General features: G+C 34.9%; 1 protein-coding gene across 1 annotated transcript; it reads left to right on the top strand.

Moving 5' to 3' along the window:
• Positions 1 to 17,061: 17,061 nt before the first annotated feature.
• Positions 17,062 to 19,598, top strand: LOC113737403 (uncharacterized). Its single transcript, XM_027264643.1, has 3 exons — positions 17,062 to 17,204; positions 17,329 to 17,565; positions 19,220 to 19,598. The coding sequence occupies exons 1-3, from the start codon at positions 17,062 to 17,064 to the stop codon at positions 19,596 to 19,598; spliced, it is 759 nt and encodes a 252-aa protein (XP_027120444.1).
• Positions 19,599 to 21,438: the final 1,840 nt, after the last annotated feature.

Here is a 21,438-nt window from a genome sequence, read left to right on the forward strand (position 1 = left end):
GTGGCATCTGAAACTAGACATCGAGGGCTTTCTATCAGTATAAAATACACCTCCTAATTCATTTCCTATGAGCCGTAGTGAACCGGCAAAAATGACGGATTTTCCTCACTGTTTTCATTCGAAAAACAAGTGTAGCAGCAGTTTGTAACTCATTTTCACCTATCTTTCCAAACGAATTTTAAGACAATTTCTTCTAGTGAATTTTAGAATTTTGAATCTAGTTTTCAATGCCATATACCATGATAAATTTTGAGTTGTGTAATTTTAGTTAAGACCAGATTTTGAAACCCTGTCAAGTACTTCAAAATTGGAAATTCCGTGAAACAGATTCCAAAAATCAGCTTTCTTAGAACTGTTGTATCTTGGTGTAGAAAGGTCCGAATTAAATTCCGTTTATTGCATTTGAAACTAGATTTAAATTTCTATTAGTTGTGTAAATTTCAAGAGTGGATTCTATTTTTATAAATTTTTCCGAATTTCCAAAGTTTACTGAATTTGCAAGCTTGTTTTGCTCTGTCTTGTCTGGAACAGTGACTTTGACCTACAATTTGAATGATTTCAAATTGGATTCTGAGAAAAGTATCTTCTAGAGAGTTTTAGTACATTGAGACTAGTTTCCAACGGTATAAATTTTCCAAAATTTGGACTTACGCAACTCGAGATATGATTTTTTCAAGTAGTGTCGCACCAAACTGGAAATTTTCTGGTTTCAAACAAAGTACTCTTTTAAGAACTTTCAACCTTCCTTTGAGATTGTTGGTCCATTTTGAGTTTAATTTCATGGTTGGATATAAGGTCTCTTTGAACATTAGGCCTTCATTTTGAATCTTAGTTTCCAAATGATTATACTTCCCTTAATGTGTTTCTTGGTTGCTTAACTTTTTTGGACAATTGCACCTCACCTCATACTTGAGAAATGGATTTCAAACCCTAATCTTATGCTCTTGATTCCCATGAGTTTGAACTCTAAAAATAGAGCGTTTTAACTAGAGTAATTCTTGGAGAATTTCACTAGTTTTATATTCGAAACTTGGAACCTTTAGCTTTGACATGTACTATGAAAATGAGTGGAGTTTTGATGAATTTTGACTCCATTAGCTGGAAAATATGAACGCCCTTTTATATTCTAAAGCTTGGGCATAAGATTAGAAGTTTTGAGAAATGGAAACCATCTACCTTTACTTGATTTTTGTGCCGAAAGTATATAAGATATTTTCTTTTGGAATTGAAATTACTTGTCACGACTTGAATCGAAAACAACCTTTGAGTTCTCTTTGAGCATTATTTCAATGATTTAGCGAGAAAATATGACGCCCCGATTTCTCCCTAGGGCGAACCCAAGGGTATTGACGGGACGCCTGCCTAACTCTCGCCAGGATTCAATACGAATCTAATTCAAATTTAGGGGTAAACAACCAATAATAAAAGTATATACAAAGAAAGGTCGCTTCCTTAAATAAATATTCAAAACTTACACCACAAGTTTCCAAAAGTACATCAAATCTCCCCATAAATACAACCACCATAAGTCGACGAGTCAATTACATCCAAATTTCTAATCAAAAGGTAATTAAGTCGGCTTCCCTAAAATTCTTTCCAATCCTAGCTCCTGTTAAGGAAAACAAACTAATGGGATGAGCTAACGCTCAGCGAGACCAAGAAAAACATGCAACAAATAATTTAAGTAACGATTACACTTGTAAAAGAAATATAGCTAGAAAGTTTGGATAATTCACAAATAACGATAAAACACAATCAATAAGGATACGGGAGCTCTCATGAGCTAAATTCCCACTACTTTGCCAAGACTCGATCCAATACCTCTACATGGTGACACTCCGTCAACCGGATAGGTATCAAGTCCGTAGAAACTTCACTTACTTCCTCCATCCTTCATTTCACCCTTTCGGATCCGTAACCAAATACTCACTGGGAGGGCGATATTACTCGAGTATGCCAAACAAGATCCCAAAAGATCAAACTTATGATTTTCTCATGGTTCACTAGGCTTCTCGACCAAGCTCATGTCGGCTCGAGTCGCAAGGTTAGCCAATGAGTTTTGGGCGTCCCCAGATGTACGATTATAATTTTTCCAATTCACTCAATTCAATTATCAATTCACTTCACACAATTCAATTATCAATTCACGTAAAAGAGAACGAGTGCGATAAAGTACACACTCGTCTCGACAATTCCCAATCACTTAATGAACAATAAACAATTCAAGTATTTAGCAACGATTCATGCACTTGACACTCACCAATTCAAAAGTAAGTGAGCAAATAAGCCCTTTAATGTTCCTCGCCGGAATTCCTTTCGAATCCCTCTTAAGCACCTGAAGTATTATTAACCCACCATTACTCGCATATACTCACGATCACTTATCATTCAAGGAAGAAAATGCATTTGCTTAAACTTAGGATAACGCCTCAAGAGAACTTTAATCCATCGAAAATCGAGATTCAAAAGTGAGGATTTAAAGTTACAAGGAAAACTTGTATCATCTATGAAATCAAGTTTAAAACGGTCTATCAATATCAAAAGGGAGTTGGGAGTTCTTAAAAGTTCATCTCTTAAGAAATCAGGAATTTTCAGCTTTGCAAGACCATATTTAGAAAATTAGATCTTGAGTTTGGTAAGTCAAAAAATGGAAAACTTTATACCGTTGGAAACTAGATTCAAAGTACTAAAATTTCCAGAAGACACTTTTCCAAGATTCCAACCAGAAAGCATTCGAATTTCAGTTCAAAGTTACAGTTTCATGAAGACAGGACAGAACCAGTCTTGGTTTTTCAGCAATGTTTGGAAATTCGGAAAAATTCACAGAAAGTGAATCAACATCTGAAATTTATAACACAGCAAGAGTTTCAAATCAAGTTTCAAACACAATAAGTAGAACTAAATTTGGAGTTTTGAGTAGCAAGATACAATAGTTTAAAGATGACTGGTTTTGGCAACCTGTTCAGAGGATTTCCAGTCACAAAGCTTCAACATAGTTTTGAAATCAGACCATATCTAACTCTACACAAGTCCAAATTGGGAATGGTTTATGGCGTTAGAAACTAGATTCAAAATTCTACAATTCATCAGAATACATCATTTTCAAAATCTTTTCACAAGTGAGACAAAATCGAGCCACATGATGCAGCTTCCCAGTTTCTCTCGGACAGACAGGCAAAACAGGTCAGTCCATTTTGCCGATTCGCTACGGTTTATTCAAAATGAATTAACAGGGGCATTTTATACCGTTGGAAAACTCTAAATGTCTAGTTTCGAATGCCATAAATGACACTCAATTTTGACTTTTGTACAAAGAGTTATGTTCAGACAAAGTACCAGTAGCCGGCTGGCTTGATAACAAATTTCCAGATTTCTTCCTTTTCAAAAACCCTAGTTTTCGGTAACCAATTGAAATGATTTTTGAAAGGAAATTTTCACACACATAATACAACATATATCAATCAATTTAGCAGCCAAATAAGCAACAAAAATTAGAAATCCAAGCAAGACAACAAAATAGAAATTTCGGCCAGCTCTCATCAAGTGTTTCTTCCAACTTCCTCTCATCTTCTCAAGCCAAAATCATATCACTCACCACACAAACAACAACAATGAAATAAAAGGTCCTCAATTCAGCTACCTAAAGGCCACCTCAAGACCGCTAGCTTAGAATATAAAGCAAGATAAAAGCTTCCTCAAGTCCACTAGCCTAGAGTCTTGATTAGGGTTTCAAACCCATGTAAACTAACCACCAATCTTTGTATAAATTGAAAGATTAAAGGAGGTGAAGGGGTTACCTTCCAAGCAACTAAACTCTAGTTGTAGCAAGAGTTTCCACCAAAAATGTCACCAAGAAACTTTATAAGAGTGCACATTTCTTCTAGATAGAGTGAATTTTCGAGAGATTAGGGAGTTGGATGGTGAAGAGCAAGCAAGCTTGGAGCAAAGATGGAATTTTTTTCTCTTCCCCTTTTCTTCCTTGATTTGGCCAAGAGGATGAGTGAGAGTGAGGGAGTTTGTGTTGTGATTCTTGTGGTGGAAGATTGAAAAAAAGTAACTTTAAGTTGGTGCACAAGGTCAACTCTCAATAGTAACTCAATAGGGTTTTGTACTACCACTTTTTCTCTTGTTTGCTACACTTATACACTAATCCTCCAAGATAATTCCTTTAACACAATAATTACTCATACTTACTAGTCTAGTATTAAATTCTTAAATCTCCAATTAGTTGTACCGGCGCGACTTTAGAAAAACTTTCGACACGCACGCAATAAAGCTAAATTTAAGGGACATTCATGCAATACTAGTATAATTAAATAACACTAGAGCAAATAATTATAAAAATAACTAAATTAAGAATAAAAACATGAGTCCTCACATCTTCTCCCCCTTAAAAGAATTTCGTCTAAATTAAGAATAAAAACATGAGTCCTCACATCTTCTCCCCCTTAAAAGAATTTCGTCTACGAAATTCATACCTTGATTCGGAAATAGGTTTGAATATTTCTTTCGAATCTCCTCTTCTACTTCCCAAGTTGCTTTCTGTACTCCGTGATTCCTCCATAAAACTTTTACCAGAGGGATTTGCTTATTCCTTAGTTCCTTCACCTTACGATTCAAAAGGTTCACCGGTTTCTTTTCATAAGTCAATGCCTCGTCGATCTCAATATTTTTCGGTTGCAGTACATGAGAGGGATCTGGGTGGTATTTCTTGAGCATAGACACGTGAAAAATATTATGAATTCGAGACAAACTTGGTGGCCGCTCCAACTTATAGGCCACGTTTCCCACACGTTGGAGAATCTTATAAGGTCCTACAAATCTTGGTTGCAACTTCTTCCATTTTCTTGCCATCAGACTTGCTTTTAGAGAAGTGATCTTAAGGAAAACTTGATCTCCAACCGCAAATTCCAAATCCTTCCTCCGGTTATCTACATAACTCTTTTGACAGCTCTGAGCTATCTGAATTATTTGGCGTATTAACTTCACCTTTTCACACGCCTCTTCAATCCTTGGTACCGCAGTTGGATCTAATATCTTTCTTTCACCACTACAAGAAAATTGTTCATCAGTGACAACACAAAGTCATCACAGAACATACAAATATCGTCACAAATACCTTTTATTGACGACTTTTTGATCGTCACAAAGTCGTCACTAAATCCCCGTCGGAAAAAGTAAACAGTGACGACCTAAAATGTCGTCACTAAATAGTTGTCATTAGTGACGACTTTAAGTAGAGCATTTTTGACAAAAGATCAAGTCGTCAATAAAACACTTCCAGATTGTCGTCACTAATGACAACTATTTAGTGACGACCTGAAATGTCGTCACTAAATAGTTGTCATTAGTGACAACAATCCGAAAGTGTTTTATTGACGAATTGACCTTTTGTAAAAAATGTCTACTTAAGGTCGTCACTAAAAAGCACCGAAAGCCATTGTATATAACTATTTTACTGACAACAATTGTCGTCACAAATGTAGCTTAGATTTAGTGACAGTCTCTGTTGTGACAAGAAGTTTTTATTTTCTATTTTGTGACAACTTTTTTTTGTCATTAGATAATTTCTCATTAGTGACAGCCTCCGAAGGTTGTCACTAAGCTTTGTTTTGAAGAGTTGAAATTAACCATTATGAATATAGCATTGTCATAGCAATTTCAACAAATTATAGTAGAACATTCAATTTGACAAAAGGCAAAATTCATGTAGAATGAAGCTACAAATTCATATATATGGCCATAAACATTTGTGAATTCATCAAAATAGAAGTTAACCAGAAATGTTGTGTCCCAAAACCCACATAATCAATTCAAGCACTAATGGCCAATATGCATCCTTCCCAAAAAATAGAGTACTAGCTTTCTAAACTAAAGCAAAGATTGCACCACCAATGTCAGACTTCAACCATCTCTATCATCATATCCAACAATCTCCTCGTGATCAATATCAAACTGGACTGCATTGAGAATAAAATATTATATGCATTAGAATAGACTTTAGTAAAAAAATATGCTATTACAACCTTACACAAGTTATCTAAGTACAAGAAACAGTTAAAAAGTTGTGTATTATCTAAGTACAAGAAGTTAACAAGAAGTTTAGATTATAAGGACTAGAAACTGACAATGAATTGAGTTTCATACCATCTACATGCCATTTTAAATGATTCACAAGCATTATATTGTGATATTGGATATCTTCTTTATTAAAAAACTTGTTCAAATCACATTATGAGAACATCTAACTTTTTGATTATCAAAGTAATTGACTTCGAGGCCTGGAACAGCAAGTACTTTTGTCAGTGGACAAGGTTAGATCATATTGGGTGAGTTTGCATTGCTCCATAGTTGAAGTGATTTTACTTGAGTTCTGTCCACAAACTCTTTGGTTGTCACAATGAAGTAATCTCAATTAGCCAATACGGCATAAATATCCACTTGTGAAAATACATAAGGAGTTCCTCAAAAAATAGGTAATTTTGGAAATTTACTGATTGTTGCTAAGTGTGGTTCCTAGCACAGATCCACAGATGTACTCTTAGTGCTAGCTATGGTCCATCCCAAATTCGATAATCAGAAGCAACTCCAATCTATTACTTACTCACACAACCATCTAACAATCACAGGACTTCTGATAGTTATCAAATAACTGATGTTCTACTTCATGTACTGGTCATATCACTTATACCAATATCACCAAATCCTTTAAGCAAACAAGAAAACAAAAACAGATAACCAGCATGATAGCTGTTTTGAAGACAAATTTATAGTAACAAGGTCGGAATTTGTTTACCTGCTTGGATGAAACATCGTATTCATCTTCCCAACCACTACAGGCCTTCTCTGATGAAGAAATCTTCCGAGACTTATCCTTTAACTCTCTCTACGTGGCATCTCCTTGGAAGATGAAAGAACCAATGAGGGAGCAAGAAGAGAGAAGAGATTTGCAGCAGATAATGACAAATGTATATTGATCTGGAAGGTTGCCAAAGAGAAAATCATTATTGTTAAATGACCAGGATAAATGTTTCTTGGTATACCACTAGGAACATGATAAAAAAGATACAAAGATAAATGTTCACAAGTAAATCTTGGAAGCCCTTGGTAAGTGTCTTGGCAAGTCACATAATCATACCTGACCTAAAAAATATCATTTCATTTTACTGGTCACAAACCCATAGCAAGTTGAGAGGCCAAAATGCCACACCTCAATATCGTAGCTCAGTGAATCACACTTGCTTACGATATATATACTGCCCAATATGTAATAGAAAGAGACCTCCCCAACAAGTGAAAAAAAGTAATCAGACATCAAGAAAATTGATTGCGAGTAAGTATTTGGGGTCTGGAGATTACAAAAAGGAGCTTACACAGTCATTCAAACGTTACTTACACTCATGATAGCAACAGACTGGCTGTATATTTCATGGCTAGAAACAGTAGCTAGTTTCAAGTACGAATTGGTACAAATGACCGTGATATCATGGACCAAAAGGTTTAAATTAAAAAAATCTTAAAGGTAGTTATGAGAATTAGAACAAGTCGTGTAGGTGCAACTAAAGACAAAGGACTTGATAAATAGACAAATAAAAAGAGATGGCCAAAAAGGTTCTTTCTGGAAAGATTACTGTAACTTTTTACAATTAGCTGCAATTTCAAATTGGAATGGTGAACTCCCTGCTACATCTGCCTACTCTGCCTATAAGCTGACTTTGACATGAATACTGAGCAAGTGAAAGAGAAACTGGACTTGGTTATGAAAATAACAGGACCTAACGATAAAGAGATCATAGCAATGGCAATTACTGCTAAAGCCAACCTAAATCCCAACTTTACAAAAAAAAGAAAACCAAAGAATTCAATTCGCCAAGGATTCGAGCAAGGATATTGAGACTGAAGTACATATCCTTTCAGAATGCCCAAAAGCCTAATGGTCGGACAAATTTGTTAGCTCAGGAAGCTGCAAATGAACAAGATATGCTCAATTTACAAGAATGGGTAAGTGTGAATATGAAGGAAAAGCTAGAGATTAGGTCGGTGCTATCTGTTTCCTTTCTTTTAATTCTGGTAGCAATTAACTAGGAATGCTTTTGAATACTCATTTGCTTGGATAGTTGGACCATCAAACGTCAAAGCAGTAATCCATTCATTATATTTCTCCTAACCATTACTAGCAGGGGAAACTAGACTGCTAAAGCGTACACACAAATATGATGAACTAGTAAAATTCGTATCAACAAACTAGATTGCTCAACTAATACCGGTAACTAGTGTTCAAATTCATATGTCTAAATAATTCTGGCAAAAGGAATTACCCTTGCTCGCACTGATGAGGAAGAACCCATCTGGAGTAATTGGGCTGTAAAACAAATCCACAACTGGACGAGAATGACCATGGCAAACAAGGGGAACATCACCCTTTTCTTATCCATTACTTAACCGATCCAGCGAAAAAGAAAAAAAAATGAAAGAAAATTATAACTTTTGGGAGCAGCAATCATAAAAGTACATTTGGAAGTAGCAGACACATGGGATGAGAAAAAGTAAACTGCAAGTTTTCATTTAAAACAACCGTTTATATCCAACTCCACAAAAGGATGAAAAGCAACAATCTTTCTTACTTTTACCAAAAAACCAAATCAAGACTGAAGCGTTCACCTCTTAAAAATAACTCAGATTTCAGATTTTATGAAAAGCCAAAATGGATCAGCTCGTTCATTATTCTTAGCTATAAGAAATAGCACTTCCAAAGAGACCTGACGAATTTGACCAAATTTTGCTAGAACCCAAATCAAGATTCACAGCATTCTAGCCAAAAATCACTAACAAAGAATCAATTCATGAAAATCCAACAAATCTATAAGAACAGAACAGAAGGGATTCAAAACTTGTTGATGCTTAAATCAGAGACTAACAAGATTGAACCTAAAAACTAAATCTGACGAAACAGAGAAGGTGCAACTAGCCGTACCCACAAAAAATATATACCATGCATTGCAAAATCAGACACATAATATTGAAATTACCTCAAACTATACCTTCAATCCCTAACTTCTCATTTTTCCCAAGCTTCAAGCTCTAAACTCCAGCTTTCACCCAAATTTTCAAGCCCTAATTTTTTATTTCTTGCCACCAAGCCAGTGTAACAGCTGAATTAGGTATGTTGGTGGTGCGAACTTGATAAAGTTGCCTAAATTGATGACAATGGCAAACTTCAGTTCATGATGGATTTGGTAGTGTGAGCTTGAAAGAGAGGAGTTCATCTTCGGGGAAGTGAGAAGGACAAAGAGAAAGGGAAAAAGTGTCTGAAATTTTGGCTAAGTGTTTTGGACATAGAGTGCATACTAGTGAAGCAAACGATGTCGTTTCCTCAAAATTCCTTTGTCCGCCATGCCTCTTGAATTTTTTAGTTTGCCGCTCTTTGTTTTGTACGTATAAATAACACACATTCTTCCTATATAGATGCAAGAAAATCACACTTTGTTTGTCCTTACTCCTACCTCTCTCTTTTTTCTTTTTCTCATCTTTATGTAATTAAGTTTTTTTATTATTTTGAATTTTATTTTTTTTACTCTCAAGTTGTATTAAAATAATAGAATATGACAATTTAGTGTGTTTGGGCAAAATTTTTTTAACATTTTTAACTAATATAGGACTTTTCTAATTTATTATACAATAAAATAATTTACAAACTAAAAATGTTGTTAGAAATATGTTTATGATTTGAAAAAAATAAACATTCTTTTATCAAAATCTTTTTGGTACTCATTTTATGGTGTTATCAATTATGTATGACTTGCAGTCTAACAAACCAGAGAACCAAATTAGTTGATCGAACAATCAAAATAGTTTATATTCAGTTTTATTGTTAAATTCTACCATTGACTACCTCTATTTTTAGATTATCATAATTATTTATTTTCCACCATGTTGCCATCAAGATAAATAGGAAATGTATGATTTTTTTTTTTTATTTATAACAAATTATTGTTAAATTGTTACATTACTGCAAGTGATAAATGTACTTTTGTTCTTTTTCAAACATTTATTTTAATGTTTAATTTTGTTTAAAACTATTGTACTAGTATAGATTTGCAAGACAAAACTTAAGTTCTTAATAGTTAAAAAATTCATTACAGAGAAAACACAAAGTAGTAGTTGCAAAATGTGTATAAATTACAGATATTTTAATGTGTATAAATTACAGTTTATTTTAATGTTTATTTTAATGTTTAATTTTGTTTGAAACTATTTTACTAGTATAGATTTGCAAGACATAGATTTATGGGTAATTTCTTTTTTTTTTCCTTTCACATATTTAATTTATGTTAAATACAAAACCTACCAGTTTCCCTTTCATAAAAATATTAGTGCAACACTTTTTGAATTTTACTTACAAATATTTATGTATTTAACATAAATTAAATGATTCAGAGTGAAATGCCCATAAAGAGCAGAATATTTGTTCATGTAATGGAGGAAACCCACAAAGAGTTGGTACTTTATGGGCCATTTCTTTTTTTAAAAAAATTTAATTTATGTTGAAAAGATAACCTGCCAGTTTTCGTTTTGTAAGAAATCAGTGTAACACTTTTTGAATTTTACTTACAAACATTTATAAATTTATCATAAATTATATGTTTGAGAGTAAAATGCCCATAAAAAGTTGGTACTTTGAATAGATATGCTCATTTGCCCATAAACTACACTCCCTGAAGGCTATTTTGTTAATTACTTTGTAGTACTTTGTTATTCCTTTGCTAATACTACTTGGCATGTAGTACAAAGGATAAATCTGGCATAAATTTCTTATTTCATTGATAAAAAGACCTGCCTGCCTTATAACTATTGTAATGAAAGATATATCTTTAGAGTTTATAACAAATTATTACTTAAGTTTGAGAAAATTATAAAATATTTATGCATAGTTTATCAAGATACCATTCGCAATTTCCTAATAAAAAAATAGGGGCTAAATTGTAAAAGCTAGGGTGCCATAATAGAAATAATAAAATTGGTGTATTACATATGGGGGTTAAATAGCAAAAGTTAGAGTGCCATAGTAGAATTAATGAAATTGGTGAATTACATATGGGGCTAAATTACAAAAGTTAGGGAGTAATAATAGCATTAAAGAAATCGGTGTACTACATATGGGGCTAAATTGTAAAAGTTAAGGTATCATAATGGAATTAATGGAATTTTTTACAACATTTGGGGCTAAATCGCAAAAGTTAGGGTGGCACAGTAGAATTAATGAAAGTGACTTAGAAATAAGTACTTTAAACAGTGACGATTAATTCTTGTCACTAAATCCGAATCGGTAGAGTGACAGTGACGATATTAGAAGTTGTCACTAGATAGATCATTTTAGTGACAACGTTTTTCAAGGTCTCCTTGTCGTCACTAAGCAACCACGTTTTGTGACGACTTTTGTCGTCACTAGAAAATGTTGTCACCAATGACCATATTTCTTGCAGTGTAGTTTGTGACGAAAATAACGGGTCGTCACTAAACATTTAGTTGCTTTGATGCAATTGTGACAACTTTAGGTGTCGCGACTAAAGAAGCTCATTTTGTGACGACTTATTGTCATCACTACAAAATATTGTCACTAATAACTTTTTTTTTAGTGATCAGTGACGACAACAAAAAGTCGTCAATAAAGGATCCACTTAGTTGGCACAAAAAGTCGTCAATAAAGGATCCACAAAAAGTCGTCACAAATGAGTTGGCTCCCATTAGAGGTTTGTGACGAGTCAGAAAGTCGTCAATAAAGGATCCACTTTTGTGACAACTTTTTTTCGTCACAGAGAAAAGTTGTCACTGATGACCAATTTTCTTGTAGTGGTAGTGCAAAAACTCAATTTAGATCCTAGCATTTCTTGCATCTTCTACCAGAACCGAGAAACAAATCGAGGGTTTCGATCAAATACAATACTTACAGGTATCCCATGTAACCTTATAATCTCATCCAAATATAGCTTAGCTAACTTCTCCAATGAGTACTTCATACTAATCGGCAGAAAATGAGTAGATTTGGTCAATCTATCTACTATTACCCAAACGGCGTCGTGATCTCTTTGTGTCCTTGGTAATTCAGATACAAAATTCATGGTGATATTTTTCCATTTTCACTTGGGTATCTCCAAAGGTTGCAATAGGTCAGATGGTTTCTGATACTCGATTTTAACCTGCTGGCAAATCAAACAAGTCTGGAACGTGAACATGAAAGTAGGATCTTTAACCATAACTCATAAAACATGAGACAAGGAACATTTAAACGTACCTTGTGCCATTGAGTATGTCTCTAATTGAACTTGTTAAGAACTTAACCCTCAACTACTATAGCTCTTAATCTTTCGTCTCCTACTCTCTCTTATGTTTGATATAATGATGAGCTAATCTCTTTCAAAACTTGTCAAGTGGAGAGAGGGACCAAGAATCTATTTATAGATGTATAAGTGACCCTTCCCATCATTGATCATTAATGAAGCTATAATTGTATATTGAGCTATAATTCCACTTTTTGAAGGAACCTAGCAAATAGTCCAAGATTCTGTCCATTTTCATTATATTTTTCATAATACTCACCACCTCTATCAGAGCTCACTACTTTAATCTTTTTATCCAGTTGATTTTTCATAATTAGTTCAAGTAGGATCTTTAACCATAACTCAAAAATCATGAGACAAGGAACATTTAAATGTACCTTGTGTCATGGAGTATGTCTCTACTTGAACTTGTTAAGAATTTGACCCTCAACTGCTATAGCTCTTGATCTTCACTCTCCTGCTCTCTCTTATGTTTGATATAATGATGGGCTAATCTCTTTTCAAAACTTGTCGAGTGGAGAGAGGGACCAAGAGCTTATTTATGGATGCATAAGTGACCCTTCTCATCATTGATCATTAATAAGGCTCATTCATTCTTCCTTCTGGATAAGATAAATCTTATCATGAATCACTTGTTTCAAGAATGTATATGCATAGCCTTAATAGTATGTACATTCATTTATGTGAGGTTCCATGAATGGTAGGATAAGTTCATTTATCACTTCAGCTAGATTCATGACTTTGGTCATTAAATCTTGTGCTTTATTAATTAGGTACATGACTTTGGTCATAATACCTTGAACCAATCCGTTCACCTATGTGAGATAGCATTACATTTATGTGGTCATGTAGGCCACATTAAGTTATTATTCCAACATTCTCCCATTTGGACAAATGATCACGTAAATATCATAAAAAACAAGTAAAGAGTGGCCACCACAAATAATTACATTTATCCTACGTAGTGATTGGAATGGAACATGGCGGTCAAGTAATATTGTAATACAATCCCTTCCATGTATCACAATTTCAATCACTGTATGTAGATAAATCGAATAAGGAAGATATGATGGATTAAAACTGTCAGATCCATCAATGGTCCAAAAATTCCTGTATAATATCTCTGTATAATGTGCACAAAAACTCGTTTCTTATACATGAAATAAGTATCACAATCATGCGTTTCAAATTACACAAATCCAATTTACAATAATTCAGCAAGACCCATAGAACTAGTGTGCTCTTTAAACTTATTCGGCACCAAAGCTTGCGTTAAAGGGTCTGCAAGCATCACATCCGTTCAGATATGTTCAATGGACACCTTCTGTTGCTGTATTCTTTCACAAACAACATGATACTTCAACTCAATATGCTTGGATTTACTAGAGCACTTGTTGTTTTTAGAAAAGAATACAGCAGCGGAATTATCACAGTAAAGTGTTATAGGTCGAGATATAGAGTTCACGACTTGAATCCCCTCTATAAAATTTTGCAACCAGATAGCTTGAGAAGTAGCCTCATGACATGCAATAAATTCTGCTTCCATTATAGAAGAAGCAGTTATGGATTGCTTTACGCTTTTCCAAGATATGGCTCCTCTAGGTAGCATGAAATGTACCCAGAAGTGGATTTCATACTATCAAGGCAACTCATAAAATCTGAATCCAAGTACCCGATAATCTTAAGATGATCACTCTGCATGTAGGTAAGCATCAAGCCTTTTGTCCCTTGAAGGTATTGAATTACCCTTTTAGCTGCCTTCTAGAGATCCATACCCGGATTACTCTGATATCGTCCAAGCATTCCGACCGCAAAACTAATATCAGGCCGCGTGCAAGTCTGGGCATACATTAAACTACCAACGGCAGAGGCATATGGAACATGACACATTTGTTGTCTCTCAATATCATTCTGAGGACATTGACTTTGACTAAACTTGTCTCCTTTAGCAATTGGGGATGGAGTTGCTGAACAATTTTGCATGTGAAATCTTTCAAGAACTTTATTGCTATATGTCTGTTGAGATAAACCAAGAATTCTCTTAATTCTATCTCTATGGATCTCAATGCCAAGTACAAAAGATGCGTCATTCATATCCTTCATCTCAAAGTTCTTAGAAAGATATTCTTTTGTCTCATGCAACAAACTTAAACTGTTGGTAGCAAGCAAAATGTCATCAACATATAAGATCAAAAATATGAACTTACTCTCACTGACCTTCAAATATATACATTCATCAAACTTATTTTCTTAAAATCCAAAGGTCGTAATGGTATTGGCAAACTTAAGATACCACTGTCGGGAGGCCTGTTTAAATCCATATATAGATCTTCTAAGTTTACAAACCAATTGCTCATTTCCTTTCTCTTGAAAACCTTCTGGTTGTTGCATGTATATTTCTTCATCTAGATTAGGGTTGCAAACGAGCCGAGCCGAGTCGAGTCGAGTTTTGAGCTAATCGAGCCGAGTCTCGACTAAATTTTACCAAGCTCGAGCTCGACGAGCCGGCAATTTTCAAGCTCGAGCTCGACTCGAATCAAATCGAGCCGAGCTCGAGTCGAGCTCGAACTCGAAAAAAATAAAAAATAATTATTTTATTTTTTAAAAAATAAATAAAATAATATTCTTTTCTTAATAAATAATAAAATGTTAAGGATATATACGTAATTTTATTATTAAATAAAAAATATATATATATATATATACTCAAGCTCGCGAGTCGGTTCGCGAGCTAACGAGCTTAATATTCTGAGCTCGAGTTCGAGCTCGAGTTTGACTCGAGCCGGCTTGAGCTCGACTAATATCGAGCTCGACTTGAGCTTGACTCGAGCCGCTCGCGAGCGGCTCGATTCGTTTGCAGCCCTAATCTAGATTCCCATTTAAAAAGGCCGTTTTTACATCCATTTGATTTAGCTCTAGATTAAAATGAGCTACCAAGGCCATAATGATTCGAAATGAGTCCTTCTTTGATACAGGAGAGAAAGTCTCATTATAATCAATGCCTTCTCTTTGAGTGAATCCTTTTGCCACTAGTATGGCCTTATAATGGTCAATATTACCTTTAGAGTCTCGTTTAATTTTGAATACTCATTTACACTGAATGGGTACATGCCCCTTAGGTAATTCAACCAATTCCCAGACCTCATCGGCTTTCATTGATACCATTTCTGTATTCATAGCATCCAACCATTTATTGGACTCACTACTATTTATGGCTTGTAAAAACATGCTCGGATCATCATCAATGCCAGTTTCACCAAGTTCCTACAAGTATACTAGATAATCATCCGAAATTGCACTTTTCTTGTGTCTTTTGGACCGACGTAAAGTGCTTGAATGATCATGAGTATCAATGGGATTCGAAATGCGATGAATTGGCTCATTATGCGAAAAATTAAATTCTCTGTCGCCCTTTTTCTATTTCTGTAATAGGCAAATCATTTGATTCCCGAATTTCAGGGACTAATGCCACCTTTCTTATATCATGACTCCCACTAGAATTTCCATTCTCAAGGAACTTAGCAGTATTCGTTTCCATTATTCTATTATGATGATTAGGATAATAGAATCAGTATTCTTTTGACCTTTCAGGATAACCGATAAAGAAGCAACTAACGGTTCTTAAATCCAATTTCTTTTCATGTGGATTGTAAAGTCTTGCTTCAGCGGGATAGCTCCAAATATGTATATGATTTAAACTTGATTTCCTGCCAACCCATAATTCGAAAGGAGTTTTGGCAATAGCTTTAGTTGGAACCCGGTTTAAAATATACATAGATGTTTTAATTGCTTCACTCCACAAAAATTCAGGAAGTGTGGTGTCGCTAATCATACTTCGAACCATATCCAAAAGGGTTCGATTTCTTCTCTCAGCCACACCATTCTGCTGAGGCGTTCCTAGCATTGTATATTGAGCTATAATTCCACTTCTTGAAGGAACCTAGCAAATGGTCCAAGATTCTGTCCATTTTCATTATATTTTCCATAATACTCACCACCTCTATCAGAACTCACTACTTTAATCTTTTTATCTAGTTGATTTTCCATAATTAGTTCAAGTAGGATCTTTAACGATAACTCAAAAATCATGAGACAAGGAACATTTAAATGTACCTTGTGTCATTGAGTATGTCTCTACTTGAACTTGTTAAGAATTTGACCCTCAACTGCTATAGCTCTTGATCTTCACTCTCCTACTCTCTCTTATGTTTGATATAATGATGGGCTAATCTCTTTTCAAAACTTGTCGAGTGGAGAGAGGGACCAAGAGCCTATTTATGGATGCATAAGTGACCCTTCCTATCATTGATCATTAATAAGGCTCATTCATTCTTCCTTCTGGATAAGATAAATCTTATCATGAATCACTTGTTTCAAGAATGTATATACATAGCCTTAATAGTATGTACATTCATTTATGTGAGGTTCCATGAATGGTAGGATAAGTTCATTTATCACTTCAGCTAGATTCATGATCATTGAATCTTGTGCTTTATTAATTAGGTACATGGCTTTGGTCATAATACCTTGAACCAATCCATTCACCTATATGGGATAGCATTACATTTATGTGGTCATGTAGGCCACATTAAGTTATTATTCCAACAATTTTCATCAAACTCTACCTGTTATACCAAGTGCATCTAGGGACCAGCAGATCGAAGCTAGCTTTGTTAATTCTCCTTTATGGAATACTCTAACAAAGCTTCCTTTATCAGAAAATATGCGAGCCATTTTAGACCTTCCATACTCAGATTTTCTTCTTAGAGTTGGTGAAGGCCATGAACCTGAAGATCTTGATGGAAAAATATCTTTGTGTCAGGATTTATTAATTCAGTTCAATAACAAGAATGAATCACTGAACAAGTTAGGAAAATTTTTTTAGCTTAAGACATACTGATCTTATAAGTGTTTATTTGCATACATATATATATATATATATATATATATATATACAGATGCGCATCTCATCATATTCTTGGCTGCTCAGGTTAATGGATTTTGTATTCTCGGATCTCTGCCTTTATTCATTAGATCCATACAAGATGATCAACAAGTGTGTTCTTACGCCAAAGAACTCTTGTGTTGATGATATTAATGAAATGATAATTGACCAATTCCCTGGACAAGCCTACGTTTATATGAGCACTGATAGAACTCTTAATGAAAGAGATCAAGGGGACTACCAAGACTTCCTGAATTCTTTAAATCTAAAAGGGTTGCCTCCGTATAAATTCTGACAGGTGCCGAACCTGTGCAATAATAATTACTAAAGAGTCCTAATTACCACCACAATTAATTATAGAACAAATCCAAGTACTGGAGCAGGGACCCTAGGTGTGCAATGGGTTACTTGATTCACCCTGTTCCCGAAGAGTTTGCTTAATCCAATATACCAGATTTGTCTATAAGAATATTAATTTTGCGTACAATGGCAAGTAGGGTCGATTCCACAGGGAGCAGGTAGGAAATTATTTCTTCCCAAATTAGTAGAACGAAATTGGGGAATTTTCAATGGGAGGCAAATAAAAATGAAATAAAACAAAATTCAAAACTAACTCACAAAGCACAATTTACTAAAAATAGCAATTAATAAAAGTCTACCCAAAGGATCAACTGCTCAGGCACGGTCCAATTAAATGATCATCAATGTAAAGATATTTCATCCATTCATTACTAGGTTGGTTATAGCTATCAATAAGCTCTGACAACCAGTTCTTCCTTACTTTTTCGACAGACAAGGTACGACCATTGACTGCTTCCCTAACCAGATAACAACCCTAGGTACGACCGTAGGAATTTAATTATCCAATTGCATTAAAGCGAGAAGAACCCAACCCTAACCAATAAACACGCTAAGAGGGTTTATTTAAAATAGATCTTACGTTTTCCCAACATAAAGCCAATTATGGTGGTCGCCACTAGGTATCAACTAAACGAACAATTACGGATTCAATTTAGTTAATGTGACAGTAGGCAATTAAATTAAATCAAATACCCGGCCGTTGATATTCAATTAATAAAATACCTATGAACAATTAATTCAGGAAACGCACAAATAGCAATAAATTGGAAGAAATAATGAAGATTCGATTAGATCTCACAGATATTATGGACCGCGCCCTCGCGTCAACCTTTGGGTAGAGGAGAAAATTAGCCGCTCCTCATCGTGTCAATCCCCCGTGATTTAATTGAATTCATTCAATTAATTTTCGAAGAATTGGAAAGGTGAAACAACGAAGGAACAGTTCCTCGTATTTTGCGTCTACGCAGGAGCCGCCAGCACAAGGGAAATCTCACGAAATTTAGAAGAGTCAAAAGTGAAAAGTGAAAAGGGTCTCGATTGTACAGAGCCCAGATGCAATACGAAAAATCTCCGATGTCTGACCGCTAGCCGAAGAAGAAAGAAAAGCGTCTAACCCAAAAATTGCAAAAAGTAAAACTAAAGCTAAAAGAAGTGATCCCCTCGAATCTTGCTTTTTCCTCCTTTTTATAGCCGCCGTCAGTAGTATTCCTCCCAGGAGGAGGCTTTTGCCTAAGGGGCGCTGATCCCACGCTTCAGGTTCACGTGGACCGGGGTCCGGCTTTTCGGTAACGTCTATCTTGTCTGGCGTGGCCACGCCTTGAGATGAAAGGTTTTCTGGAAATTTACCTCAAGATATCATTTTTAATGCTAACCACCTACAATTCACACATATCAAATATGAGTGAAATTCCATTTCTTAGCACCATGAATAGCCAAAATTAGGACAAGATGACAATGCAAAATGTGCCAAATAACTGCTCTATCAAATTCGTCCTGAAAGAAAATTGTCATATTATTCTTCTAAGGAACCTAAATCCTACTAAGGATTATGTAATGGGACAAGACTCATTTGTAGAAGCTTAAAACAGCATGTGCTTTGTGCTGAGATTGCAGTGGGTGAGCATCGAGGCAAACAAGTTGTTTTGCTTAGAATTCCACTGCAGACATCTGATACTGAGAAAATTGGAATTCCTTTAAAACATATTTTGTTTCCAATAAAGCTCTGCTTTGCCATGACAATCAATAAGTCGCAGGGTCAAACATTGGAACGTGTAGGCATCTATCTGCACGAGCCTGTTTTTTCGCATGGCCAGCTATATATTGCTTTATCTTGCGCTAAAATGGCAACTGCAGTTAAGGTTTTGATAATGCTGCCAACCTTTCATGATACTGTCGTTGAGGTTAAGACCCTGAATGTTGTTTACAGGGAAATTCTAGAATTAGCTAAAAATTGACTACAAGCATTAAGGTATTTGTACTCTTGTAGCTTTAACTGCAAAAATTCTTTGCATTGCCTGCATTCTACTCACTGCATTTAATGTTTACTTTCTATTTTTATTTGTTCAGTTTGAGGCTTTATATAGATTTGCTTCTTCTTTAATGCAGTATGGGTGATGTTTTGTTTATTGATGATATAAAGCTTGGAATGAAGTCATGGACATATATAGTAACAGTCCAAGAAAAAATGAATATTGGATCTTCGTTGTCTACTCCAACCAAGTACCAAAAATTCATACTTGCTGACTCAAAGGTAGACTTATGATAGCAACGACTATTACTATAGAAATTTTCAGTAGTTAATATATATTATATACATTATGATCTGTTTGGTTTTAACTCTTCCTTATTTACTTTTCTCATTTTTTGTTAAATCCTTTAGACTAATCTCTCTTTTGCAGGGATCTAAAGTTCAGGGGATACTTTTTAATTATGCCATAGAAAAAATGGGTCCAAAGCTAAGGCTGTACAAAAAATATCGTATCTCTAATGCAGATGTTAGGCCTATTGCTGAAAAGTTTCGGATTGATGATCTTAAACTTCAGTGGGTTATAGGAACCGACACGGTTGTTGAAGAAGTTGATGAGGGTGATTCTGGTGTGTTGCCATTTTGATTCAATTTTACAGAATATAAAGATCTTGGCCATTATGCAGACTCTGTGAATGAAACTGTTGGTCAGTGCAATGCGCATTCTCCTGTATATTATATTTATATGAACCTCAAGTAGTGCTGGTTAACATTTTTTTTTTCTAATGTAGATGTCATTGGCGTTGTTGTTAGTGCATCATCTATCATTCTAGTCCATAAGGATTATGGTGACTCATCTGTGCAGAGATTTGTGCTTGTCAATGAAGAGTTAAGCATTATCTTCTTCTACAAATCTGTTGGTCATGAATTACATGTCTATTCTTGTTGCAGCATTAACTTTTATTGCAGTAATAATTGTTTTCTTCTTTGCTCTCCTTTTGCATAGAATGAATCCTATCGTACTATCTCTCTGGAATGAATTCATCTAAAACGAAGGAAAGGCAATCCTTCACCAGAAGGATAAGTTTCCTGTTGTCATATGTCGCAGGCTTAAAGTTGTCACGTATGATGGTTAGTGACACTATTGCTAAGTATTTTTATTTTCTCTCATGCTTTATGCCTATGTTTGTCTTGAGCTTAATAATATCAAAAAAATAGGGATCACTTTGTCAACTAAAAAAGACACAGCCATTCTTGTTAATCCACCAGTCAGAGATGCCAACTAGCTCAAACACTGGTAACTTTTCCTCAGCAATTTGTTTTTCCTACCTCTTAGACCTAAACACCATTAAAAAGAACATCGGTATGCTCTTTTCTGCTATTTTTGTAGGGCTGTTAGGAATGAAAAATACTTAGCTGATCTTGTTCAAGATAAAAAGACTTCAAATCGCAGCCCTCAGATGTTTTGTCAGTCGCAGCAAAGAATCACTTCGCTTATTGATGATGTTGTTCCTACTCAAAAGGTTAGCTGTATTTTTTAATAGCTTTCTTTTTCTCTAATTGTTTGGTGTATTATACAGATTATTCATCAGCCATTTTATTTCAAAATTTGAATGTAATTTTTTAAAATACCTCAGCTGTCGTGGGTGAAAGCAAAGTTTTCCTTTCAACACATCTTCCAGAAGTACTATTACATGGCTTGTACCAAATGCCATCGCATGACATCGGCAAATTTTGGCACTACTTACACCTGCAATCACTGTGATGAAAAGCAGAAAGCTTCACCCAGGAAAATAATCTTACCTTTCAGCTATTTAATTTTTGCACAA

The sequence above is a fragment of the Coffea arabica genome, chromosome 3e (assembly GCF_036785885.1).
Source record: "Coffea arabica cultivar ET-39 chromosome 3e, Coffea Arabica ET-39 HiFi, whole genome shotgun sequence".
Classification (NCBI taxonomy): Eukaryota; Viridiplantae; Streptophyta; class Magnoliopsida; order Gentianales; family Rubiaceae; genus Coffea; species Coffea arabica.